At 41.7% G+C, this 27,286-nt stretch overlaps 1 protein-coding gene across 1 annotated transcript in view; it reads left to right on the forward strand.

Moving 5' to 3' along the window:
• CCDC170 (coiled-coil domain containing 170) overlaps positions 1-27,286 on the forward strand; it is a 90,247-nt gene extending 62,961 nt beyond the window's left edge. The window contains exons 7-10 of the mRNA XM_049654671.1: positions 1,481-1,654; positions 4,029-4,271; positions 21,802-22,038; positions 23,770-27,286. Of these exons, the coding sequence (XP_049510628.1) occupies positions 1,481-1,654; positions 4,029-4,271; positions 21,802-22,038; positions 23,770-23,970 (855 nt within the window). The 3' untranslated portion in view covers positions 23,971-27,286. The remainder of the gene's footprint in view (positions 1-1,480; positions 1,655-4,028; positions 4,272-21,801; positions 22,039-23,769) is intronic.

Here is a 27,286-nt window from a genome sequence, read left to right on the forward strand (position 1 = left end):
ACTTATTTAAACATATAGTCGCCTCAGAATGCCAGATAGATGAAGACTTATTGCAGTGGGAAGAAAGTTTCAAAGACAGAACCCAAATCATGAAGTGATGATACAGAAAGTTCATTGATTGGTTCGCTCATCCAACAAGTGCTTAGTAAGCATTCCTCTGTCAGGCGTGGCCCGATAAACCACAGAAATTAAGTGGAGGATATAAAAAAAATACTGAATTCAAGGGCTACATGCACCCTGATGTTTTAGCGACATTATCAACAATAGCCGAATCATGGAAAGAGCCCAAATGTCCATTGACTGATGAATGGATAAAGAAATTGTGGTGTGTGAGTGTGTGTGTATAAAATCAATCAATCAATCAATAAATAAATAAATACATACTATTCAGCCATAAAAAAGAATGAAATCTTGCCATTTGTAACGACATGGATGGAACTCAAGAGTATTACGCTAAGAGAAGTAAGTCAGAGAAAGACAAATACCATATGGTTTCTCTCCATATGTGTAATTTAAGAAACAAAACAAATGAACATAGCGGGAAAGACAAGAAGGAAAACCAAGAAACAGACTCTTAACTTAGAGAACAAACTGATGGTTACCAGAGGGGAGGTGTGTGGGGGGATGAGTTAAATAGGTGATGGGGATTAAGGAGTGCACTTGTCGTATTGAGCACCGGGCATCGTATGTAACTGTTGAGGCACTAAATGGTACATATGAAACTAGTATTACGCTGTATGTTAACTAACTGGAATTTAAATAAAAACTTGGAAGAAAAATAAGGAAATCAAGTGGAGGAAGATCCTGGAACGATTTTGTAACATTCACCTGTTAAAAAATGAACCTTGACTTCATTGATACAGCTGTGTTTTACAGTATTGTTCCTTAAACTATGTTACATTAAAAACTCTTTAAGACATTTTTTTGGTATAGGAATTTAAGTTTCAAAAAAAAAAAGCAAAAACGTTGTCCAAGTGTGTTTGTATGGAGAGCTTTGATTTTGGAGTGATCTGTAGAATCCAAGGGGAGTAAAGTGGCCACTGTTGTCATGTTTTTTTCCACATTTGAGGCCAGGGCCCACTTAGGATGGAAAACTTGCCATGGAAGGTTTGTGGATGAGTAGATCCCAGAAGCTGAATTAGCCTGGAAGGGACAGCAGCCTGTCACCAAAGCAGAGAGATGTAGATGTTGTCCAGAGGATGCCAGATTTGTCACATGGCAGGGTTGAGAAGAGTGTCTCGTGTTACGTTGAACATCAAGATCACTGACCACGAGAGTCAAGTGAATTTGGACAGGAAGCAGGGCAGGGAGCTGGCAAGGTGGTTCTGGAATTCATTACCAAACACTGGGGTCAGGGGTCGGGCTCCATACTGGGTTTAATGAGACTTATCTGTAAGTTTGGGAGAAAGAGAAGGAGTCTGTGAGATCACCTGTTAACTTCGTTTTTGTGCCTCATTTTCATTTTTGTTCTTGGGTTTAGTATCTTAAATTTCTGGATCGGCTCTCAGAGAAAATGAAACTGGACCAGATGGCTGCTGAACTTGGCTTTGACATGCGCCTGGATGTAGTCTTAGCTCGCACAGAGCAGCTGGTCCGCCTCGAGAGCAACGCAGTCATTGAAAACAAGACTATCGCTCACAATTTACAGAGAAAGGTAGGGGATACTGAAACTTGCTAGTGTTGAGAGAAAGAATTGCTGAGACACTTAAATATTGAAAAATAGTTTACTTCCCCTCGTATTTGTCACTGTGGTTAGGAAACATAAATATGTATTTATAATTTGAGTCTCTGTTTCAAGTCTGAGGGATGGTAAGTTTATCACCTAAGGTTATGTTTGACTGTGAGTCATAGAGACCCAAAATAATGGTGGCTTATATGACTGGATGTGCTTCCTCCCCACCCCCACCCCACCCCCATAAGTTTGTAGAAGTAGACCGCTCAGGGTGAATGTGGCCAGTCTGCTCTGTGAAGTTTGCAAGGAGCCAGGCTCATTTCAGCTCATTAATCTCCCATTCCTAGGGTGGTTCATATCTTTATGGTTCAAAATGGTACCTATGGGTTCCAGACAGAAATTTGGAGAAGAAAGGGACAAAGAAGAGGGATGCAAAAGAGCATGTGTGAGCTGTCTTTTGATGGAGGCTTCCAGAATTTGCCACGTGAACTTGTGTTTATATCCCATGATTCTGGTGACCGAAATTAATTCAAGGGAAGCCGGCCACTGTAGTCCTTTCCCTAGGTAACCACTTGCCTACCTATGAAACTCACTGATTCTATTATTAAGGGAGATGAGGAGAACTTGGGAATATCTAGCAGTCTCCGAGTTGATAAACTCTCTGGCACTGGAGAGAAGAGCGAGGAGAAGCATTTACTTTTCATTGATTCAAAAGAAGAATTAAAAACAGTTTAGACTAAATAAATGAATGAGTAGATGAAAAGGATAAAAATATAATTATTAGTTATATAATTATTGGCATTGGTGAAAGAAAGAGCAAAACACAGATGTGTTCTTATAATAGTTCTTAGGAGAAAATTCTGTGGTGGAATTATAGTGTACAGGCTGTGTCATGGGTCACATCTGGGATTCCAGTTTGGTTCCACCAAGCTGTGTGACCTTGGACAAATTACATGCCTCTCTGTCTCTATTTCCTCATATTTAAGATGGGAATGATATCTACCTCATGAGGTTGTTTATTTTTAATAAGACCCATTTTTTAAACTCTTGGCTCATAGACTGAGCTATATTCACATTTGATCTCTTCTCCATATACTAGATTTTGAGGAATACTTTATGAAAGACAGCAGATAACCCCTGTGACTGTCAGAGACATTAAACTGAGCTACAGTTCTTTCTGAAGGTCTCCTCAGATAATTGATTTTCCCCCCGATCTCCAACATCGTTCCTTCTGACATATTGTATAATAATTGAAATTACCAGCTGTACAGGACTCACCAGGGTAATTGTGCAGTCGAGGGGAATTTGACATAAAGAAGCTCGAGGAAGGGAGTTTGGCTAGAGAGACACGAAACGGGCTTTGTTAAAAATGGATCTGGCTATGGACGCCGCCACCATGGTTAGACAAGATACACAAGGCTGCATTTCAGTCTGTCCTTCACACCTCTGAGAAGTGCAGAGTATATAATTACGGAAAATGTGATGGTCCTCGGCTCTAACATTCTAGAATTCTGCACGATTCCAATCCCCAATGTTTGCAACAGATGTAAGAGGTTTCTGTACTTAATATTCTCCTCACTAATTGTGACATCACAATCCAGGAGGATTTCTTTTCCCCCTTTAGAGGCCATAATCTTTTTCTAAAATCCATTATAAATTCCTTCATCAAGTTTGATTGTCAGTGATTAGTGCTGTTTGAAGAATTTGTTCTCTGCTTGGTTTGTGGCCGGTATAGGCCAGGCAGATGATAAAGACACCAGTGAACTGGAACCTTCTTGACGTCCTTTCCATTTCAAAGATTTTAAACATATAAGCACAGCTTTCTTTAAATGCTCCCTGATATAACTTACTTTAAAAAGATAACAACTCTCATGTTTGGCATCACTCGGTCTGGTTCCAAGGGATTGAAATTCCTCAGTCTCAGTTTTTGGTGCTAACACGCACTCTGTTTTCTTTTAGCAAAGACCAGTGCCAGGGAGTGGTAGAGAGGATGTTGTCTCTCTACCCTATTCTGATCTTGATAAGCCCATGCTCGTAGCTTTGAAAGTAATTGTACATGTCTGTTATGGTGTCCATAACGTTGGAGGGAATCAGAGGTGGGAAGCCTACTTCTCTGTGCATTTTCTGTGGCTCTTTGGTCTCATGCTTTGCAGCTACAGAATTAGTTCTTGGAAAAGCAGGAATAAAAAAAATGCAATCAAGAAAAGGAATCCAATAACCTTTTCTGAGGGTTTATAGATGAGTCTAATTGAAGTGCAGATAAAGATCAACGTTATCTGAGTAATTCGTTTATATTTACTGACTGCTCGGTGATGATTTAAAAAAAAAAAAAAGATCCCCGTTTGTGTCACATCAGCTCAAGACTCAGAAAGAAAGACTGGAGAGCAAAGAACTGCACGTGAACCTTCTCCGGCAGAAAATTGCCCAGTTGGAGCAGGAGAAGCAGGTGCGTTCGGCCTTGGCGGTAGAGAGGGACGAGGCCAATCTCACCCTAAGGAAGTTGCAAAAGAAGGTGGAGAGGCTACAGAAGGAGCTGCGTGTGTGTCGAGACTCGAACACGGAGCTCAAAGCCCAGCTGGCTGACACCCATGAGCTCAAGGCAAGTGCCCATCTCCATTCCCTTGTTGATTTTTGCACGTTGCCATTGAGGTTTATGTGAAAGGGTGGCAGTCTTATAACAGACACGCCGGAAAAGAAAAGGAGATAAGGGCTTTCTGTGATCTTCTGGAGTTGTGGGAAAAATGCAAACACTACACAAAATCAGCATAGTAGGCCAATTTAGCGTCTCTTCAATGCTTGGAATGGAGCCATAGTTGCCGTGTGAAAAGCCCATCAAAAAAGGGTGATGGAGGTGATGGAGATTAAGAGGACACTTGTCTTGATGAGCCCTGAGTGATGTAGGGATGTATGGAATCACTGTACTGAAATTAATAGAATACCGGATGTTAATTACGCTGGAATTAAAAGAAAAAAAAAGGTGATGTTAAGTACAGAAAATATAAACATTTCTTCCAAGTGTGGGTGACTATGATATTTGGGATCAGGGGTTTATCACGCGGGAATCTGCTTAGCAAGAAATGAGAAGACGAGCACAGCTCTACACTGAGAAGTCAGCCAGCATTGTGTCCCGTGGCCTGGAGATGCTGTCCGTGTACCCAGAAGTGAGGAAGGGTCCCTGACTGGGGCAGTGTGCTTCCTGGATTTGGAGGGTTCGACTTCTAATGGCTACAGAGAAGAAAGGAATTAAAACATAAAAGAATTTAATCAAAATCTTTAAATGTCATGTATGTGTGCCACTGGAAAGAATATGTAACTTCACATGCACATATCCTTTCTGGCAGAAATGCATGTCATGAATACAGATGAGAATAATGTCCTCGCTCTTTACAGATGAGCGCTCTGTAATGGACTTTTGGAATGTTTCTGAATCTGGAAACAGACCAGCAGGGAAAAGGAAACTGGAATTAAGCTAACACTTCAATATGTGTAGTGGGGACAATATTTTAGGAAATATTTCCTACTGTATGTTTTTTTTCTTCTGAATCATTAGCTCTTCTCTCCTGAAACCTTTCTTTTTTAATTTTTTTAACATTTATTTATTTTCAAGAGACAGAGACAGAGTGCGAGTGGGGAGGGGCAAAGAGAGAGGGAAACACAGAACCCGAAGCAGGCTCCAGGCTCTGAGCTGTCAGCACAGAGCCCAATGCGGGGCTCGAACCCACTAACTATGAGATCATGACCTGAGCTGAAGTCAGACGCATAACAGACAGCCACCCAGGCGCCCCTCTCCTGAAACCTTTCTAAATTGAGGCTTTTTTCCCCAGAGGAAAAAAAACAGGGCAGACACAGCCCAGGGGAGGGAACATATTTAAAAATAAGGGAAGCAGGAAGCAAGGGATGGCCTCTGATGGGGTACAAAGGCTGGGGAGCAAGTATCAAGGTAAGCATCTCCCACACCCCCTCACACCTTGAGACTTATCTTTGGGGGGTGTGTGTGCTGGGGTGGGGGTAGAACCCCTGAAGTCAGCATGCCATTGCTTCCGCCCTGGCTGGAAGCGGCAGGAGTGCTGAGGCAGCATCAGTGTCATAAAACCAGGGTTTACAAATGTCCTGTGGTGGATACAGAGTGTTTCCAGGTGGTGTCTCACAGGGCATCATATAACGTTGAGCCCTGAAGTGGAAAATGGATTCCCTTTAAGTTTTCTTTCAATTCTTCCATTGTCAGGGAGAAAATCTTAACTAGAAGTTATTAAGGCAAAAACCGTAAGAGACTCTTAAATACAGAGAACAAACTGAGAATTGCTGGGGGTGGGGGTTGGGTTAAATGGGTGACAGGCATTAAGGAGGGCACTTTCGGGGTGAGCACTGGGTGTTGTACGTAAGAGATGAATCACTGGGTTCTACTCCTGAAGCCAAGACTACACCGTGTGGTAACTAACTTGAAAAAAAAAAAAAAAGAAGTTACTGTGTCTTTACTACTATTATTGCTATACCTCTGACTTTGGGCCTAAGAAGATTCTTTTCTACTCATTGGCTTCATTGGCTTCATTCAACTCATTGTTGAAGGAAAGATGAGGATGGTTCCTATAATTGGTGTTAAACATTCAGGTACCAAAACATAGACTAGGACTGATAAATAAAGTGAACCTGGATTTCAAAACAGGGAGATGAATTCCGTCATCTGGAAAGGGACATGTTTCATTATAAGCGTGTTTCGGTGGAACAGTTCAAATTCTTCAAAGAAATCTGTGATATAAGGAAAGGGTAAACAGCACTCTTTTTTGTTTTTTCTTCTGTTTTGTTTTGAGAGGGGGCAAGTGAGCAAGGGGCAGAGAGAGAGGGAGAGAGAGATGAAGAGAGAGGGAGAGAAGGGGGTCTCACCCGAAGCAGGGTTCGGACTCACAAACCGTGGGATCGTGGCCCGAGCCGAAGTCCAATGCTTACCTGATTGAGCCACCCAGGCGCCCGCACTGGGGATTTTCATGCACCGAGCTTGCTGAACTCCACAAAGCCAGAGGAGAAGAGAATGTGGAGCAGTCTGGGTGATTCCTAAGGACAACTAAGTGGGAGTGACACCGAGGAAGCTGAGGCATGCTGGCTGCCTAGAGGAAGGACTCAAGTGAGGATGTCCTAATAAGACCACCACTGTGTTCCTGAAGCCACGTGTGGTGATGCTGGTAGCTGCGGGGTGAGCCGCCCGGCCTCCTGTCCCCAGTCCCCTCCGCCCTGCAGCTGAGGACATCTGGTTCCTACCAACAAATTTTCCCCGTCTCATAGAGTGCGGTTTTCTGTCCTCAGGAGAAATTACGAAACTTAATTTAACAAGTCAGGATTGATTCAACCTCGCGGTTTATTTTCCTGCTAACCTAGTCCTGAAATGTGCATTGCTTCTGCGGCTAACATCGGAGCACCTGTTCCCCATAATTGGGTTGCTGCTCTGTTCTTTCTACTCCACCCATCTCCTTATAACCTCAGAGACCCTTGCTTCCCTTGATACTAGAGGCCTGCCCTGCTTTTTCCCGTTTCCAAGAAATGCGACTCCATCTCTGAATGAAGCGGGCTGGGCCCTAATGTCAGGACTCTGACATTAACCTGCGGGTTCCAGCTACCTTGATGCGTGTTTCCAGATACTGTAAAGCTAAAATATAATACTGTGGCGAATGAATATCCTATAAAACATGGTACAACAATTAGTTGCCATTTTAGCTAATTTTGTCACTGCTGACGGGTGGCAGTTATACTCTGCGCCTTCAGAATTACCAGAACTCAGGAGGCTGAATAAGGTTGGCTTACACGGAGCACGGCAGCGCTCAGTCTAGCAACAGAGGACGTGATGGTGGGACAAGGGATTCCCCATCGGTGACACCCAGGAATGGGGCCCAGCACCCGCTGGGTGAGAGTGAGTGATGAGTGGTTTTAGAGGTGGGGCACTTCCTGGCTAATGGCAGTGTGGGGGCCCACTGGGGCCGTGGGTCCGAGGAGGGCATCTTCCAGGCTAAGGGTATTGGCAGTAGGGCTGGGACCCCTAGCTGAGACAACCCTGTGTATCGGAAACAGTGTTGGGGAGAGAGTAGCCCACACTTGCTGTAGCAGAAGCTGGAAAACAGCCAGTGGAAGTTGAGTCCTGCGTCTGTAGAGGACGTTCCCGTCTCGTCTCAACGACCTCTGCCTCAGCTCTGCACCATATGTCACCTGGATTATTATAATTATCTGCAAGTGGTCTTTCCACTTAGCCTTTCACAAGCAAGCCTGATTTCTGCAATTAAGTTTTGCTCTTTAGCTGGTAGGATTATGCCACAGGTGGTTCTGGGGTAGTGTCTGATCGAATGATTTTCTATTCCCGTGTCTGTGGTATAAAGCAATGTTTTCAAGCGTGGGGCCTGTACCCCCTGTGGCGTGTGAAATGCTTCTAGGTGGCACTATGGAATGTTCACTTTGAAGTGAAAGATGGATTCCCTTTAATTTTTCTTTCAATTCTTTCACCATCAAGGAGAAAATCTTAATTAGAGGTTATTATGTTTTTATGGCTCTAGAACATTTGCTGGTCTGCTTTTCAAGCAAAGAATAAGCCTTAAGCTCAGTGCTGAGCACAAGAAATAGTACCTAGCAATGCTGTTTTGTGTTTATTGTATAGTGGCTTTTTCTTCTTTAAACATTTTTTTAAATTCCACTATAATTAACATACAGTGTTACATTAGTTTCAGGTGTACAATACAGTGATCAACAATCCTATACCTTATTCAGTGCTCCTCATAGTAAGTTGTACAATATCTGTTTTGTTTTTTTAATTTAAACAATTTTTTTATTGATTTTTTTTAATGTGTATTCATTTTTAAGAGATGGAGATAGAGCACAAGCGGGGGAGGGTCAGAGAGAGGGAGACACAGAATCCAAAGCAGGTTTCAGGTTCTGACCTGTCGGCACTGAGCCTGACACGGGGCTTGAACCTGTGGATCGTGAGATCATGACCTGAGCTGAAGTCAGATGTTCAACTGACTGAGCCACCCAGGGGCCCCTGTGTTGGTTTCATTGATGTCTTCCTGTTGTGGCAAATTCTTTTTTTTTTTTTTTTTTTGTCATTTTATATGTTTTATTCACACTTATTTTTGTTCTCTAATTACTAATGCAAAAGAGAAGGTAGGGTTAGTCTCTGGTCTTGATAAAGTCCAAAATCAAATGGCACGGTTTCCTATATTTTTGGATTCTGTACTGCATTTGTCTCACACAATAAAGATGAGCAGTGAGTATAGCAGTAATAGTCATACTCTCCTTCCTACAACAGAAGACCCTGTGAAAGTGGTATTCATAGTTGTCCCCAACTCTTCGACATTATTAATCCATATTTTTCTTTTTAAAATTTTTTAAAAAATTTACATCCAAATTAGCATACAGTGCCACAATGATTTCAGGAATCGATTCCTTTGCCCTTTACCCATTTGGCCCATCCCCCCTCCCACAACCCCTCTAGTAACCCTCAGTTTGTTCTCCATATTCAAGAGTCTCTCTTGTGTTTTGTCCCCCTCCCTGCTTTTATATTATTTTTGCTTTCCTTCCCAATGTTCATCTGTTTTGTCTCTTAAAGTCCTCATATGAGTGAAGTCATATGATTTTTGTCTTTCTCTGACTAATTTCACTTAGCATAATACCCTCCAGTTCCATCCACGTAGTTGCAACTGGTAAGATTTCATTCTTTTTGATTGCCAAGTAACACTCCATTGTATATATATACCACATCTTCTTTTTTCTTTTTTCTTTTTTTAATTTTAACTTGTTTTATTTTTTATTTTTTAAAATTTACATCCAAATTAGTTAGCATATAGTGCAACAACGATTTTAGGAGTAGATTCCTTAGTGCCCCTTTCCCATTTAGCCCCTCCCCCTTCCCACAACCCCTCCCATAACCCTCAGTTTGTTCTCCATATTTATGAGTCTCTTCTGTTTTGTCCCCCTCCCTGTTTTTATATTATTTTTGTTTCCCTTCCCTTACGTTCATCTGTTTGGTATCTTAAAGTCTTCATATGAGTGAAGTCACATGGTATTTGTCTTTCTCTGACTAATTTCGCTTAGCATAATACCCTCTAGTTCCATCCACGTAGTTACAAATGGCAAGATTTCATTCTTTTTGATTGCCGGGTAATACTCCATTGTGTATATATATACCACATCTTCTTTTTTTTTTTTTTTTCTCTTGGTTATTTTATTTTATTTTATTTTATTTTTTAATATATGAAATTTATTGTCAAATTGGTTTCCATACAATACCCAGTGCTCATCCCAAAAGGTGCCCTCCTCAATACCCATCCCCCACCATCCCCTCCCTCCCACCCCCCATCAACCCTCAGTTTGTTCTCAGTTTTTTACAGTCTCTTATGCTTTGGCTCTCTCCCACTCTAACCTCTTTTTTTTTTTTTTTCTTCCCCTCCCCCATGGGTTTCTGTTAAGTTTCTCAGGATCCACATAAGAGTGAAACCATATGGTATCTGTCTTTCTCTGTATGGCTTATTTCATTTAGCATCACACTCTCCAGTTCCATCCACGTTGCTACAAAAGGCCATATTTCGTTCTTTCTCATTGCCACGTAGTACTCCATTGTGTATATAAACCACAATTTGTTTATCCATTCATCAGTTGATGGACATTTAGGCTCTTTCCATAATTTGGCTATTGTTGAGAGTGCCGCTATAAACATTGGGGTACAAGTGCCCCTATGCATCAGCACTCCTGTATCCCTTGGGTAAATTCCTAGCAGTGCTATTGCTGGGTCATAGGGTAGGTCTATTTTTAATTTTCTGAGGAACCTCCACACTGCTTTCCAGAGCGGCTGCACCAATTTGCATTCCCACCAACAGTGCAAGAGGGTTCCCGTTTCTCCACATCCTCTCCAGCATCTATAGTCTCCTGATTTGTTCATTTTGGCCACTCTGACTGGCGTATACCACATCTTCTTTATCCATTCATCCTTCAATGGACATTTGGGCTCTTTCCATACTTTGGCTATTGTTGATAGTGCTGCTATAAACATGGGGGTGCATGTGTCCCTTCGAAACAGCACACCTGTATCCCTTGGATAAATACCTAGTAGTGCAATTGCTGGGTCATAGGGTAGTTCTATTTTTAGTTTTTTGAGGAACCTCCATCCTGTTTTCCAGAGTGGCTGCACCAGTTTGCATTTCTACCAGCAGTGCAAAAGAGATCCTTTTTCTCTGAATCCTTGCCAACATCTGTTGTTGCCTGAGTTGTTAATGTTCTCCATTCTGACAGGTGTGAGGTTATATCTCACTGTGGTGTTGATTTGTATTTCCCTGGTGATGAGTGATGTGGAGCATTTTTTCATGTGTCGGTTGGCTGTCTGGACGTCTTCTTTGGAGAAGTGTCTATTCATGTCTTTTGCCCATTTCTCCACTGGATTATTTGTTATTTGGGTGTTGAGTTTGAGAAGTTCTTTGTAGATTTTGGATACTAACCCTTTCTCTGATATGTTGTTTGGAAATACCTTCTCCCATTCTGTTGGTTGCCTTTTAGTTTTGCTGATTGTTTCCTTCGTTGTGCAGAGGCTTTTTATTTTGATGAGGTCCCAGTAGTTCATTTTTGCTTTTAATTCCCTTGCCTCTGGAGACGTGTTGAGTAAGAAGTTGCTGCGGTCAAGGTCAAAGAGGTTTTTGCCTGCTTTCTCCTCAAGGATTTTGATAGCTTCCTGCCTTACATTTAGGTGTTTCATCCATTTTGTGTGTCTTTTTGTGTCTGGTGTAAGAAAGTGGTCCGGGTTCATTTTTCTGCATGTCACTGTCCAGTTTTCCCAGCACCACTTGCTGAAGAGACTGTCTTTATTCTGTTGGATATTCTCTCCTGCTTTGTTAAAGATTAGTTGGCCATATGTTTGTGGGTCCATTTCTGAGTTCTCTATTCTGTTCCATTGATCTGAGTGTCTGTTTTTGTACCATGTTGTGGCAAATTCTAGTGAAATCGTATAATATTCCTTTTAATAGAAGTGAATTCAGAGACGCCTGGGTGGCTCAGCCAGTTAAATGTCTGATTTAGGCTCAGGTCATGGTCTCATGGTTGGTGAGTTTGAGCCCTGTGTCAGGCTCCATGCTGACAGTGTGGAGCCTGCTTGGATTCTCTCTCTCTTCCTCTTTCTTTGTCCTTCTCTCACTTGTACTTTCTCTCTCTCTAAATAAATAAATAAACTTAACAACAACAAAAAAAAGAAATTCAAGTAAGTTAAAAAGGTGGTTGAGTTAAAAAAAACAATTACCATAGGTGATACGTGGATATGGCAAAGATTGTGGGGGTGGAATGGGAATAAATGAGCTATAGACAAAGAGATTGGAGGAGGAGATAACACTAGTGGTAATTAGATGCAGTAAGCAGGTGAATAGAAGCTCTGATTGGCTGCTGCTGACACCATGATGATTTCCAGAGTCAAGGAGTGGTGGAAGAAAAAGCTGGGCAGTGGACAGGGGCCTGATCATCCAGGGCCTTGTGTAATCTCCTAAGATGCTTAGACTTGTCCTCTGTGTCCTGGGGAGCCACTGGAGAATTTCAAACAGGAGAGTGAAGTCACCAGGGAAGACACTAAAAGGAAACCAAGCGATTTGAGAGAGCAGGGGGTCTCCAGAATGAGACTATGACCGGTAGCATCAAGAGTAGCAGTAAGGTAGAGACCAAAGGACTATTCACTGCACTTGGCATTGGGACATCTATGGCTCAGGCACGTGTAGTGTAGATTGTAGTGGTAGTGGGTGAGGGCTTGGAGAATAAGCCAAATTCCAGTATGCTGAGGGATGAAGGAGAAGACACAAAGTCAGTGGCCTGCTCTTCCGGAATTCTTGGATGAAAAAGGGAAGAGTTGGGAAAGGAAATAAATTTGGCTTGTGTGTTCATTTGTTTTATTTTGCATAAAGAGATCCACACCTTTTTATAGCTAAGATTGTAGGGAAGGTATAGGAGAGGTGGGTTTTGACTGGCTCAACAATTACTCAGGCCCCTAAACATTTAAATAGGATGCTAAGCTAAGTCTGCCTTCCAGTGGAGAACAGAGATCTAACTAACACAGTGAATGCCAACTTCATGAATTTATCAGAGATTTTAGTTACAAATGACTTTTTTTTTGGTTTGAGACATACAATATTAGTGCCCAAGACAGACTAATGATATCAATTATTCATCTTTATACATTGCCTGTGCTTGTCCCTGTATATATTATTCATAAGGTAACATTACTGAACATTAGCAAAGATGGCCTTTCTATATTCATTTTCTGTGGCTGCCGTAACCAACGACCACAAACTGGGTAGCTTAATACAATAGAAATGGTTTCTTCTCATAATTTTGGAGGCCAGGAGCCTGAAACCAAGATGTTGACAAGGTTGATTCCCTCTGGGGAACCTGAGGGCGACTCCTCTCCATGCCTTTCTTTTGGCTCCTGGTTGCTGCTGACAGCCCTTGGCTTTTGCACCTGCAGAATCCCTCTCTGCTGCCGTCCTTACGTGACCTTCCCCTCTTGTGTCCTTCCTTTTCTGTCTCTTATAAGGACACCCACCATTGGCTTTAGGGCCCACCCTAATCCAGGATGCTATCATCATGATATCCTTACCTTAATTATACCTGCAAAGGCCCTTATTCTAAATAAGGCACATTCTGAGGTTCTGGGTGGACATACATATTTTTGGTGGGGAGGGGCACTGTTCAGCCCAGTACACTTAGTAAATTAAGAATTAATTTCACCATTTATGGAGGATCAGTATAAAAAATAATAATTTGGGCGTGTCCGGGTGGCTCAATTGGTTAAGCATCCAACTTCGGCTCAGGTCATGATCTCACCATTAGGGGGTTTGAGCCCTGCATCGGGCTCTGTGCTAACATCTCAGATCCTGGAGACTGCTTCGGATTCTCTTTCTCTCTGCTCCTCTCCTGCTTGTGCTCTGTCTCTGTCTCTCTCAAAAAATAAAATAAACATTAAAAACAATCATTTGAGTTTCATTTCTATGTCTTCAAAAGTCAAGATATAATTCACATGCTGTGAAATTCACTTTTTTTTTTAATCCAGATGTCAGCTTTATTAGGTAAAAGTTTCGTTGGAGAACATGGTGTAAAACCATGGACTGACTTTTTCTTTCTTTCTTTCTTTCTTTCTTTCTTTCTTTCTTTCCTTCTTTCTAACTTATTTTATCTTATTTTTAAAGATTTTTAAATTTACATCTAAGTTAGCATATAGTGCAATAATGATTTCAGGAGTCGAATGCAATGCTTCATCCCCTATGTATAATAACACCCAATGCTCATCCCAACAAGTATCTTCCTTAATGCCCCTTACCCATTTAGCCCATCCCCTCACCCATACCCCCACTAGTAATCCTCTGTTTGTTCTCCATATTTATGAGTCTCTTCTGTTTTCTCCCTCTCCCTGTTTTCATATTATTTTTGTTTCCCTTCCCTTATGTTCACCTGTTTTGTCTCTTAAAGTCCTCGTATGAGTGAAGTCATATGATTTTTGTCTTTCTCTGACTGACTAATTTCACTTAGCATAATACCCTCCAGTTCCAACCACGTAGTTGCAAATGGCAAGATGTCATTCTTTTTGATTGACGAGTAATACTCCATTGTATATATATGCCACATGTTCTTTATCCATTCATCCTTCGATGGACATTTGGGCTCTTTCCATACTTTGGCTATTGTTGATAGCACTGCTATAAACACGGGGGTGCATGTGTCCCTTCGAAACAGCACACCTGTATCCTTTGGGTAAATATTTAGTAGTGCAATTGCTGGGTTGTAGGGTAGCTCTGTTTTTTAATTTTTTGAGGAACCTCCATCCTGTTCTCCAGAGTGGCTGCACAAGTTTGCATTCCCACCAGCAGTGCAAAAGAGTTCCTCTTTCTCCGCATCCTTGCCAAGTTCTGTTGTTGCCTGAGTTGTTAATGTTAGCCATTTTCACAGGTGTGAGGTGCTTAATTTTATTATATCATAGAAGAAGGGAGAGAGAGAAGGAGAGTGAGGGCTACAGGAAGATTGACTGACTGATTTTAAGGAATTGGCTTACACGATTATGGATTTGGCAAGTTTAAAATCTGGGGATAGGGCAGCAGGAAGAGCTGATATTGCAGTTCAAGTCCAAAGGTTGTCTTCTGGTAGAATTCCCTCTTGCTCGGGGAGAGTCACTTTTGTTCTATTCAGGCCTTTGAATGATTGGATGAAGCCCATCCACACTATGGAAGGGAGATCTACTTTACTGAAAGTCCACTGACTTAAATGTTAATCTCACCCTGAGACACCCTCACAGAAACATCCATGCTTCACCAAATATCTGGGCTCTGTGGCCCAGCGCAGTTGACACATAATGTTAACCATCACAGTACCTTTTTATGCTGAATACTTTTCCGTCATTTGGATATACCACACTTCATTTATGCATTCAGCATTTGAAGGACATTTTGATTGTTTCCACTTTTTAGCTATTATGAACAAGGCTGTTGGCAACATTTGTGTGGAGTTTTTCTGTGCATTTCTCTGTCTGTTGCAAAACTGCGCTCAAAGACCTTGACTCCTAGGTTATCCCAATCTCCCTTTTAAAGACTCATGCAGTAAATTTCCCCCTGAATTCTTGACCAGGAAAAAACGGACCTCTCCAGATGAGCTATTAAATTTGAAGTCGGCAGGCAAACCTGATTATTATAGATATCTCTTTTTGAAAGAAAAATACTCTTTTATAGATTCCCCTCCCTGTGTTGAGTCAAAATAACTTTATTACAATATCGCTTTCATATATACAAACTTAACGCTGTATAGAAATTTCTTAATCTTGGTACATTTTTACCCCTGTAAATTTCAAACAGATTTAGAAAAACAGTGAAGTATAAAAATAAACACATTAATGACATAAATTCAATATGCCAGGTTGTGTTATTCCCCTACAGTCATTGTGAATAAGAATGTGTAGGGTCAGTTGCTTGCTGTACAGTTTCTTTTGAGTTTATGTTTTCTAAGGACAGGACATTTATGCTACCCTGTGATTTAATTCAGTGCTTCAGATATTTTGTTTGCACACGCACCATGACAGAGTTTCGACTTCATTTGGCATGAACACATTATTTATGTATGAACTCCACCTTTGCTCTTCTCTCATTAACCTAGAATAATTAACGTAGTACTACTAATTGGTATAAACGTAGGTTTTTTGCACAAATGCAAACACAGGCACTGACATCATGTGGCAGCCCTCCAGAGGATCCAGAAAACGCTTTGTGTAACTCATAAAGCACCATTTGCTTCTTAGCCTGTGTTGGTTGTGATCAGTTTCAGCTAAATATATTGAAAGATCCCCTCATAACCGTGGCTTAGGTAGGAGAGATGTTTATTCCTTTCTCATGGAAAGGAAGACATGCCATGCTTAGTGGGATGGCTCTGGGGTCATCAGCAACCCTGGCTTGTTCTTTCTGCTTCACTGTCCTAGCAATAGCTTTTATCCTCAATGCCACTTCTTGACACAAGCTGGCTGCTGGGGCTCTGGCCTCATTCCAGCCACCTGTGAGGAGGAAAGGGAGGAGGACACCCTGAAGGCCACTTTCCAGGAACAATACAATGCTTTGCATTTCTCCATTGGCCAGAAGTTAGTCCCTGGACCTCACTTAGATGAAGTCAGCCTGAGAAATGGGTCTATTCTGGGCAGGAAGGACAAAAGAAAGAATAGATATTTGGTGGAAAGGTATCAGCTTTCCCTATGTACCATGTGGCCCAATTTTGGTAGGGAGCTGTGCCCTTAAATCAGTAGTCAGACAACAAAAGGGACAAAAACTCAGTGAAAAGCCATTGTTATCTTCATTGTAGTGTCTTAAGAAAACACCAAAAGGGAATAACACTCCTTAGCCAGCAGCAAAGGCCTCTCCCTCTTGCTACCTCTCTTGATAATCTCCCACACAAGATAGCTTCTCCTCATGCTCCTTCTTCACTCCAGAACTATATCCAACCCAGTCAGGGCAGCCTTTCTTTGTATGTATAGTTGGATTCATTGAATCTTGGATTCAATGGAGGTAGGTCCACTGGCTTGGAATTGCTTTGAGCTGTCCTCACTTTGAATGTGTGCACCAAGGAGAACCTACAAAGAAGAACTTCTTGGGTTGTGGAATGGGTTAAAGAATGGGTTGTAGAAAAGTGGAAGTGTGCTCAGATTGCAACGTCAAATGAACCCCTTCCTTTAATTTCAGCTTCAGTTTCCTTCTAGTAAGATAGCTGTGGTTGGTTCTCTTTAGTAGAGACATAACATGTTTTTGGGCCATGGGGATACTCTCCTGCTGTGCTACCCCACTGTCTTCAAGGAGTCTGTGTGAGGTGCCTAGCTCCTTCCTGCAGGTTTGCATTTTCTATGCAGTTTCTTGAAAACCCTCCAGCTAGAGAATTTAGATCCTCGAGGCCGGGGGTTGGGGAGTGGGGTGGGGAGGGAATTCAACACATCAGATTTTAAATTTAATCACCATCTCTTTGAGGGCCTTCAGGCCTTCTGACATGACAGAGAATCATTCACCAGATTTTGAAATTTTTTTCTCTCAAGGAGACACTCAGAACCTTCTCCATCCTTGCTGGGCTCTGGGTGGCATGTCAGTCTTGTTTATGACCAGTTCTGCCCCACTGGAAGACCATTAGCAGCACAGGCTCTGGCTGAACTCTGGGCCGGATCTGGGAGGCTCCTTTAGGGGGAACTAAGAGACCAGCTTAGCCACGCCCCCACTCCCAGGAATCTCGTTTGTTTGTTGGGTTTGATTTAGGAGTCTGAGGTCTCTGTTGTCCACTGGCTTTCAGTTCTGTTTCTGGTGGCTTGGCTCAGAGCTCCTTGACTCGCCTCTGCTCCCCGATGACAAGAACTGAGGCAGCCCTTAGGATTGTGATAATGTCTCATATTTTTCAGAAGTTCTTGGCTATGAATTCTTCTCATTAGGACCTGATTTATGTACTTCCAGCTCTCCAAGCTGTGTTCCGTCACTTTTGGTAGATAGCCCACTGTAAATGTTTTTCCAGTCTGAGCAGAAAGGCTGCATGTATCTGTTAATACAAGGTTTTGAATTCAATATCCCAATCCCAGCAACTTCCCACTTTGCTGTCCATTTTCTCTGCAGCAGGGAGATAGTTTGCATATGAGGGGAATCTCTGTCTTAAAGAGAGATAGCTTTGTTTTAAAAGTGATAGATTTCATTCATGTAATGTACCCAATTTGTAAAATGTTTGATAATCCATGGAATATATTATTTAGAGCAGCTGCTTGTATAATTTATAAATATATATATATATATATTAAACGTTTACGAGTAGGATGTGTGTTGTATTGATCATGCATGGGAAAGTTCCCTTTTCTTTTTTTACTTTTTTTTTAATAAGAAATTTATTGCCAAATTGGTTTCCATACAACACCCAGTGCTCATCCCAACAGGTGCCCTCCTCAGTACCCATCACCCACTTTCCCCTCCCTCCCACCCCACATCAACCCTCAGTTTATTCTCAGTTTTTAAGAGTCTCTTATGGTTTGGCTCCCTCCCTCTCTAACTTTTTTTTTTTTTTCCTTCCCCTCCCCCGTGGTCTTCTGTTAAGTTTCTCAGGATCCACATAAGAGTCAAAACAGATGGTATCTGTCTTTCTCTGTATGACTTATTTCACTTAACATAACCCTCTCCAGTTCCATCCACATTGCTACAAAAGGCCATATTTCATTCTTTCTCATTGCCAAGTAGTATTTCATTGTGTATATAAACCACATCTTCTTTATCCATTCATCAGTTGATGGACATATAGGCTCTTTCCATAATTTGGCTATTGTTGAGAGTGCTGCTATAAACATTGGGGTACAAGTGCCCCTATGCATCAGCACTCCTGTATCCCTTGGGTAAATTCCTAGCAGTGCTATTGCTGGGTCATACGGTAGATCTATTTTTAATTTTTTGAGGAACCTCCACACTGTTTTCCAGAGTGGCTGCACCAGTTTGCATTCCCACCAACAGTGCAAGAGGGTTCCCCTTTCTCCACATCCTCTCCAGCATCTATAGTCTCCTGATTTGTTCATTTTAGCCACTCTGACTGGCTTGAAGTGGTATCTCATTGTGGTTTTGATTTGTATTTCCCTGATGAGGAGCGACGTTGAGCATCTTTTCATGTGCCTGTTGGCCATCTGGATGTCTTCTTTAGAGAAGTGTCTATTCATGTTTTCTGACCATTTCTTCACTGGATTATTTGTTTTTCGGGTGTGGAGATTGGTGAGGTCTTTATAGATTTTGGATACAAGCCCTTGGTCTGCTATGTCATTTGCAAATATCTTTTCCCATTCCGTTGGTTGCCTTTTAGTTTTGTTGATTGTTTCCTTTGCTGTGCAGAAGCTTTTTTATTTTCATGAGGTCCCAGTGGTTCATTTTTGCTTTTAATTCCCTTGCCTTTGGAGATGTATCAAGTAAGAAATTGCTATGGCTGAGGAAAGTTCCCTTTTCTGACTTCTTGTCAGAAGAAGAATTTCAAATCTATAGAACAGTTGCAAGAGTAGTATAATGGACAGTATTTTATTCTTCACATAATGATTTATGTAATAATTGTTAATATTTTACTGATTGCTGTGTTTTGCCTAATGAGGGTAGGAGGTTTTCATTTTTGCTGAACCATCTGAGAGTAAGTTACATGCATCATGACACTTTACCCCTAAATACTTGCCTGGTATCTCTTAAGACAAAGAATACTCCTCCTCTTCCCCCTCCTCCTCTTCTTTTTTTTCTTCTCCTCCTCCTCCTTCTTTTTAAATTCTTAAGTTGATGATCAAATCGCTGAATTATGGATATGTTATATAGTTCCTGGGCCATGTCACAAATTATTTTAAAGCTTTTATTTATTTATTTTTAAATGTTTATTTATTTTGAGAGAGAGAGCACACATGTCTGTGAGCGAGCAAGCAGGAGAGGAGCAGAGAGGGAGAGAAAGAGAGAGAGAGAGAATCCCAAGCAGGCTCCATGCTATCAGCACAGAGACCGACTTGGGGCTTGATCTCACGAACTGTGAGATCATGACCTGAGCTGAAATCAAAAGTCAGATGCTGAACCTACTGAGCCACCCAGGCACCCCAAGACCAAGAGTATTCTTCTATGTGACCACTGTACATCATCACACTCGGGAAGCACCGTCGAGGCGATACTCCATTATACTGTATCTAATATGCTAGGCATATTCAGATGTGGGTTTTGATAACTTGAAATCCATGAATGATCTGCCAGGTCCACCTCTGTAGACCTGCACTTAGTGGGTGCCATTAACTTGACTCAAGTGGTAGGTCCTCTAGTGCCATATCATTGGCTCAAAAATGGACTCAGAGTTCCTTTCTCCACCAACTGTTGACATCTTATGGCCTACGGATTTCCCAAGCTACAGTGGTAGTTTTTATGCCTTCTTGATTGCAAGTCCCACAGCAGCTGTCAGTTTCCCAAGGATTACCTGTCTCTTGCATGGAACCAGTTTGGAGCTTTGAGTTTGTCCAAGCATGTCTGCTATCAGCCTCCTCTCTGCCGGAGAAGGAGCTAAATTCTTAAGAAGTTGTGTGTGTTATAGTGGATGGAACCAAATTTCCATTATCTAATTTCAGAACATTTGCATCATCCTTCAAACCCATTAGCAGTTACTCCCCAATCTCCCCTCCCACCAGTCCCTGGCCTTTTCCAGATCTTTCATATAAATGGACTAATACAGTCAGCGGTCTTTTGTGACTGACTTTTCTCCCTTAGCATAATGTTTTTGGGGTTCATCCAAGGTGTCAGGATTTTCGTTTCTTGTCGCCAAATGACATTCCAGTGCGTGGGGAGACCACATTTTATGTATCTGCTCATCAGTTGACGGGTATTTGGGTTGTTTTGACTTTTTGGTGATCATGAATAGTGCTGCTGTGTACAGTTTTTTTTTGTATACAGGTTCTGTATGACACAAGTTTTCAAATGTCTTGAACATATAAACCTGGATGTGGAATGGCTGGGTCCTGTGTTAACTCTGTGTTTAACATTTTGAAACCTGGTTAACTGTTTTTCATAGCAGCTATACCAGCTGCTTCCCATCATCAGTATGTAAGGGCTCTGACTTCTCCACATCCTTGCCAACACTTGTTATTGTGTCTTGTTTTCGTTATGGTCATCCCAGTGGGTGTTAAGTGCTAGCTCATTCATATTTATTTTTAATGGTCAGTTTTAAAAATTTTGTGTCAAATATGAAAACTGCCTCCAGCTCTTTTTTTTTTTTAATTGTGGTGAAATATACATAACATAAAAGCTACCATTTTAACCATTTAAAAAATTTTTTAAAAATGTTTATTTTTGAGAGAGAGAGTAGAACGCACACAAGCAGGGGAGGAGCAGAGAGAGAGAGAGAGAGAGACGCAGAATCTGAAACAGGCTCCAGGCTCTGAGGTGTCAGCACAGAGCCCGACGCGGGACTCGAACTCACAAACCGTGAGATCGTGACCTGAGCCGAAGCCGGACGCTCAACCGACTGAGCCACCCAGGCACCCTCATTTTAACCATTTTTAAGCGTACAACTCAGTAGCATTAAGTACATTCACAGTGTTGTGCGACCATCACCACTATCCATTTCCAGAACTGTTTGTCATCCTAAACTGAAACTCAGTGCCCATTAAATAACTCCACATTCCTCCACTGGGGATGGAATTCTATTCTACTTTCTGTGTGAATTAGCCTGTCCTAGGGACCTCATATAAAGAGAGTTATACAATAACTGTCCTTTTGTGTCTGGCTTATTTTACTTATTGTAATGTCTTTAAGGTTCATCTATGTTGTAGTATTTGCCAGAATTTCAACCTTTTTATTCATACTCTTTTGTAAGCAAATCTGGAAAAATTTTACATATTAAGCTAATAAAGACAAAGTGCCTCACACTCTACATCCTCCAATAATGGTACTCTGACATGTTTATAAACTATAACTGCCTTAAGACATGTTTGCCCAGCATGTATGCTTAGCAAAGTCTATATAACTGGGATGAATTCCATTCTTTATTCATAAAAAAGTTATTAAGTGAATTTCATTGACTTCTAGTTTATCTTGTTGATACAATTTTCCTAGATAAATACAAAAGAAATTATTGGCATTCTCTTAACTTCTTAGATTAAAACTTTGGAACAGACCAAAGCCATTGAAGACCTAAATAAATCCAGAGACAAACTTGAGAAGATGAAGGAGAAAGCTGAGAAAAAACTAATGTCTGTCAAGTCAGAACTGGATTCTACAGAGCATGAGGCTAAGGAGGATAAAGAGAGAGCCAGGAACATGATAGAAGTGGTAACCAGTGAAATGAAGACACTAAAAAAATCTCTGGAAGAAGCAGAAAAGAGAGAAAAGCAGGTGGGTAGAAATCTGGTGGTAAAATCTTGTTTAGGAAAGATAGGACAATTCAAAAGCTTGAAAATTATTCATATGCTTCTTCAAAAACAATTTACAAAGCTTTCTATATCATTTCAATGTACCTGTCTACCCTCTAGCATCTTTTTGGCACTAAAATAACCATAATGATTTACTCTGCTAAGAACAATAATTCACATTTTCATGGCGTGAATTGTAGAAAAGAAAAAAGACGTTCTTATCAAAGCAGCGGAAAGCCTGTGAAATGCCAGTTTCTGGTTGTGGAGAGGTTTTTATTATGTGCACTCATTGCCTCTGAAGTTTGCATCATCCCAGGCTTCAGCCTCAGGAGGGAAGGCTTATCTCCAGCAGAGATCAGTGGCAGGAAACAGTCCCAACTCTCAAACAGTGGCACCCAGACTCGATGGCCAATCTAGCCCAGATGGAAGCCATAAAACAGTCCTCACTCGCTGGCTGGTTGCAAGGAGGAGAGTTTTATCTGGCGAGCACATCAGGAGGTCACGCACAAAGAACTGTACTGGGCAGCCTGACCCCCATTGCTTTTGGGTTTCATCTCCCTCTCTTTCTGAAGCTCAAAAGGGCAGAGAGTGGACTCTCATCCTAGGATATTTTTTCTCTTTGGCTGCCTCTGCTCTGGCTCATGTGTCAGGCCGAGCCGAGGAAGGCCAAACTATAAACTGCATGTTCTCAGAGGAAACCCTCTCAGGAATTAAGAGCTTTGACCATATTTGAAAGGGGAGAAAAGTTTGAGGGAAACTTTCTCACCAGGGACACTAGCGGGGAGAGGGTATTATGTTCCCCAAATTGGACTCAGCATAGGAAGGAGGTTGGGATGTGAATGAACGCATGGTGAGAATGTTCGGAAGGCAGTTTTCCTGGAGGTAACATCTGTCTTCAGGTTGGAGTGCATCTTTTCCAAAATGGAAGGTACCTCTAGCAAGGGGTTGGCCCGATCTCCCTGATGTATCTGCTCCTGCTTTAGCGCAGAATCACAGTTGATGAGAATGTGAAGGACTATGAGGCATCTTTTCATCCATTTTCTCCAAGCTCGTCACCTCTCCATGTTTCTTTTTGTGATCGACAGAGAGTAGTCCCGGAGGGTCCGATGTTATGGTTTGTGAGGAGGCTGTTTATGTGATGTCATCTGGTCATTATTTAGAGCTCCTTCTCTTTTCATCAGCTCATACTTTCTTGCCCTTTGTTCTTCCTTTAGTTTAAGTGGTTCCATGCCCACTTAAACTTCCACGTACTTATCAACGGTGTGCACAACCACAGCATTTGTAAAGCACTTCCTAGTATACAGAAAACATACACATTCATTGTTTCATTTGATCCGAATTTCAGAACAGCTCTGGGAAGTAGGCATATGGTTATTTCCCTCAGGAAGTGAGAACATGGGTCTCATTCGTGGTTGCTTTTCGCTGAGATTCTTGACTTGGTAGCCAATGCCACACTAACTGGCATGAAATGCCACCCTAAGTGGCTGTGAAATCACTGGCAGTTGGTGCCCGGAAGGACCGTAGGGGGAATTGAGTAGATTCGCCTTCTTATTTTATAAATGAGAGGACTAAGATAAAAGACAGTAAGTAATTTGCCTACCTCATGTACCTCTGGGTTTTCCACAGGGTTTTGTTTGTTTGGTTGGTTGCATTCAGACCAACAGTAGTCAGCATGTTTTGTTCTCACCCTTAATGTGTGTGTTTGATATTGCAGCTGGTGGACTTCAGGGAAGTGGTTTCCCAGAAGCTGGGCTTGAACATGACCAGTCTTGCACTTCCCGACTATGAAATCATCAAATGTCTTGAAAGACTGATCCATTTACATCGGCATCACTTTGTCACCTGTGCCTGCCTCAAAGATGTGACGCTTGGGGGAGACAGGCACCCCCAAAGCCACTTAAAACTCCTTCACTGAATACCATGTCTCTTGAAGGAGGTAGAGCTAAGTGATGGCACACAATTCTCGATTTCACTAATTCCCGAAACCTTTGAAATTTGATCAGTATGTGAATACCATATACTTTGATGATAGAGCGAGGATCCGTCATTTGCAAAAAAAGGATCTCAGAGGTGCCAGCTGTAGGGAAATGTCTGACACTAAAAACACCTATTTTTTTATTTACTAGCACTTTGGGACCCAGAAGAGTTCCAGTAGATTGTAAACCTAGAATGGGCAATGGTGGTAGGGAATTTACATTTATGGGACTCCTTTTATGACTTGGGGGCTTTCCTACCCAATTTAATTCTCATAATAGCCATGTGGAGAAGGTTTAGTGTTTGATTTTACAACCTCTCTGGGGCTCAGAGAGGGTGTTACCTACCCAAGATTGCAATTGGTTAGCAACTGAACCAGAAGTCTTACCATGCTGGCTCTGGGTCAAAGGCTGTACCTTCTCTGTTACATCACACTCCTCCAGTTTCTCCTGAATTCCTGTGATCCTGGTGAAAATTGCCCCCATAAAGAAAGGCAGACATTCATAGAATCAAGAATTGAAGCCCCCAAAGTAACAGATTTATGAATGTTACCCATATGATTTCTTTAAAAGGCAATATACCAAATTATTTGGTAAAACATACACAGGGTCCAAGGTCCTGTAAGAAATTTACCTGTTTTAAATGTGGCTGCCAGATCACATTTGGTGGCAATTTTTCATGTTGGAGCAGGGTTGATCTCAGTCCTTGAAAAGTTAAACCTTTAATATGAAACCTGTCACATGAAATCCTGTACAGTTTTATTCACCAGTTTATCAGATGCACTGACAGCAGGGGTACTTTTTTCAGATTGGGATTTTATTATGACTTTCTGTCATTTGCTGCCTTCTTTTTAAATTTGTATTTCACAGATATTTTTCAGGAAGCCATATTCTTAACTTTATTGAGAGAAACTTTTACTTTTTTGGTCGATTACCTTATTTTTGCCATATGTAATTTTCTAAACAGTTTCTGAAAAAAGTGTTGGTGTCTCATTAAAGGAGAGGGGAAACACAGATTACATCCGAACATTAAGAGAAAAAGCATATTCTGAGGGGCACATGGGTAGCTTAGTCGGTTAAGCCTCTGACTCTTGAGTTTGGCTCAGGCCATGATCTCACAGTTCCTGAGATCGAGCCCCAAGTCAGGCTCTGCGCTGACAGCGAGGAGCCTGCTTGGGATTCTTGCTCTCCCTCCCTCTCTCTCCCTCTCCCTGGCTCATGCGTATGCGTGCTCTCTTACTCTCAAAATAAATAAATTTTAGAAAAAGAGAGAAAAAGCAAATTCTAGAGGAAAGGAAATGAGTTGGACACTTACTGATGACAGATCACACAGAGGAAGAGGAAGCAAGGATGTCCTCTGGGAGATGGGTCATGGTCGCCTGGCTTTCTCCCTTGTGTGCAAGGATAGTATAAAGTACCTTTTGCAACTGAATAAACACACCTTCGCAGCCCTGACTGAGGACACGAGCTAGGTCTGCAACAGGCCGGAGAGGCAGAATTGTATTTTCCCTGCAGAAGTCGTCTCTGAAGATCCCCTCACATGCTCCGTAGAGACAGTGGCTGCTGTTCTGGACCCATACGCATTCAGACTGAAGGAGGCAACCTCACTGTCTGGGTCTCTGGAGGACTGAATTGCGGAGTGGCTTTGCTTCAGCCATGCCATAGAAAGGTGGGGGGCGTTCAGAGATGGAGGGGTTGTTTTTATACCCCTGTTTTATATCTCTGTTCTCATTTTCCAAATACCGTCTTTAACGAACTTCGTTTATTTTCTCTGTGAAGTTATTTCCAACACTATTCGACGTCACTTTAAAAGCATAAACTCATAAAAATATTTCTCCATTTCGTGACATAAGAAAAATAAGTTCTATCCGTGTAGATGGTCCATATGCACGTTAACTATTTGTCATTTAGACAAATTGAAATCCCTTAATAAAGCCATTTTCCTCCTTGTTGAAACGCCAGTTGGTTGTTGGCTTTCCCTCCATGGCATTCATTCTAGAGCTGGCAGACCAACCTCACATTTTTGTGTTAGATTCTGTTCTTCTATAATATCCATGTATATTTTATGTTGGCCAATAAAACGTGTTATGTTGATGAGATTTTCTAACCAGGGTTTTAAAATATTTAACACTAACTCTTCTACCAAATACACTTGAGTGATAATTGCCTTTGAGATTATTATTCTGGTCATTGTCTGGGACATTTAAATGCATGCATAAAATATCTCCATTAGGAAAAAAAAAGAATTAAACCCAGTCAGTTCTACCTTGTAGTCTGTCTGTCTTACAGATGAACGGGGGGGTGATTCCAGGTCAAGGGGTGGTGGGCTGGAAAGTGGTTAAAGAATGTCTATATTATTTATATTGTAATAATACTTGGGACTTGGACGTGGAGTTTAATTGTCACTGGGAAGCATTTCATGGCTACATAACCTTTGATCGGGAAGGCTCTTGCCCACTCTATGCAATAGTGATTTTATCCACATTATTGTACAACCCCACTTAGCTTCTCCTCAGTAAGTGGAGTCTGTATGCTTCCCTCTCCTCTATGCTGCCTCCACACTGTTATGCTCGTGTCTTTGTATAAAAATCATTGCTCATTTGAGGCTCCTTGCTAACTGAATATAACTTTTCTCTCGGTCCTCATTGCAGTTACCTGTTAACATCCTGTATGTCTTCCTACTTAAGATGGTTCATAGTGGGGCTCCTGGGTGGCTCAGTCACTTGAGCATCCAACTTCGACTCAGGTCATGATCTCACGGTTCATAGGTTCAAGCCCCACATTGAGCTCTGTGATCTGTTTTGGATCCTCAGTCTCCCTCTGTCTCTGCCCTTCACCTGTCTTCTCTCTCTCTCTCTCTCTCTCTCTCTCTCTCTCTCAAAAATAAATAAACATTAAAAAAAAAAAAAAAGATGGTTCATAGGTGTCTTCTCCAGCCACATTAAGTGCTGCCTTCTTCTCGGGTGACTTTAGTGCCCATAAGGAAAATTCATACAACGTTTTATCTTTAGTTTCTTGGCCTTCTTGACCTCATACTTTTACCTCCTTTTGTTTCAGCTATTTAAACCTTAGATTACAGTTTATAGCAATCCAATTGAAACTCCTGTAAGTCAAAGAGAATTTGGGGCGGGGTACTCATTTGAAAGATTCAGGAGTAGACTAGCTTCAGCACGGCTAGTGCAGGGATTTAAAATTGTTATTTGGATTCTTTTTGCTTCTACCCATCTTCCTTTTCTCCTTGATTTGCTTGTCTCTGCA

Source organism: Panthera uncia (genome assembly GCF_023721935.1).
Source record: "Panthera uncia isolate 11264 chromosome B2 unlocalized genomic scaffold, Puncia_PCG_1.0 HiC_scaffold_24, whole genome shotgun sequence".
Lineage (NCBI taxonomy): Eukaryota > Metazoa > Chordata > Mammalia > Carnivora > Felidae > Panthera > Panthera uncia.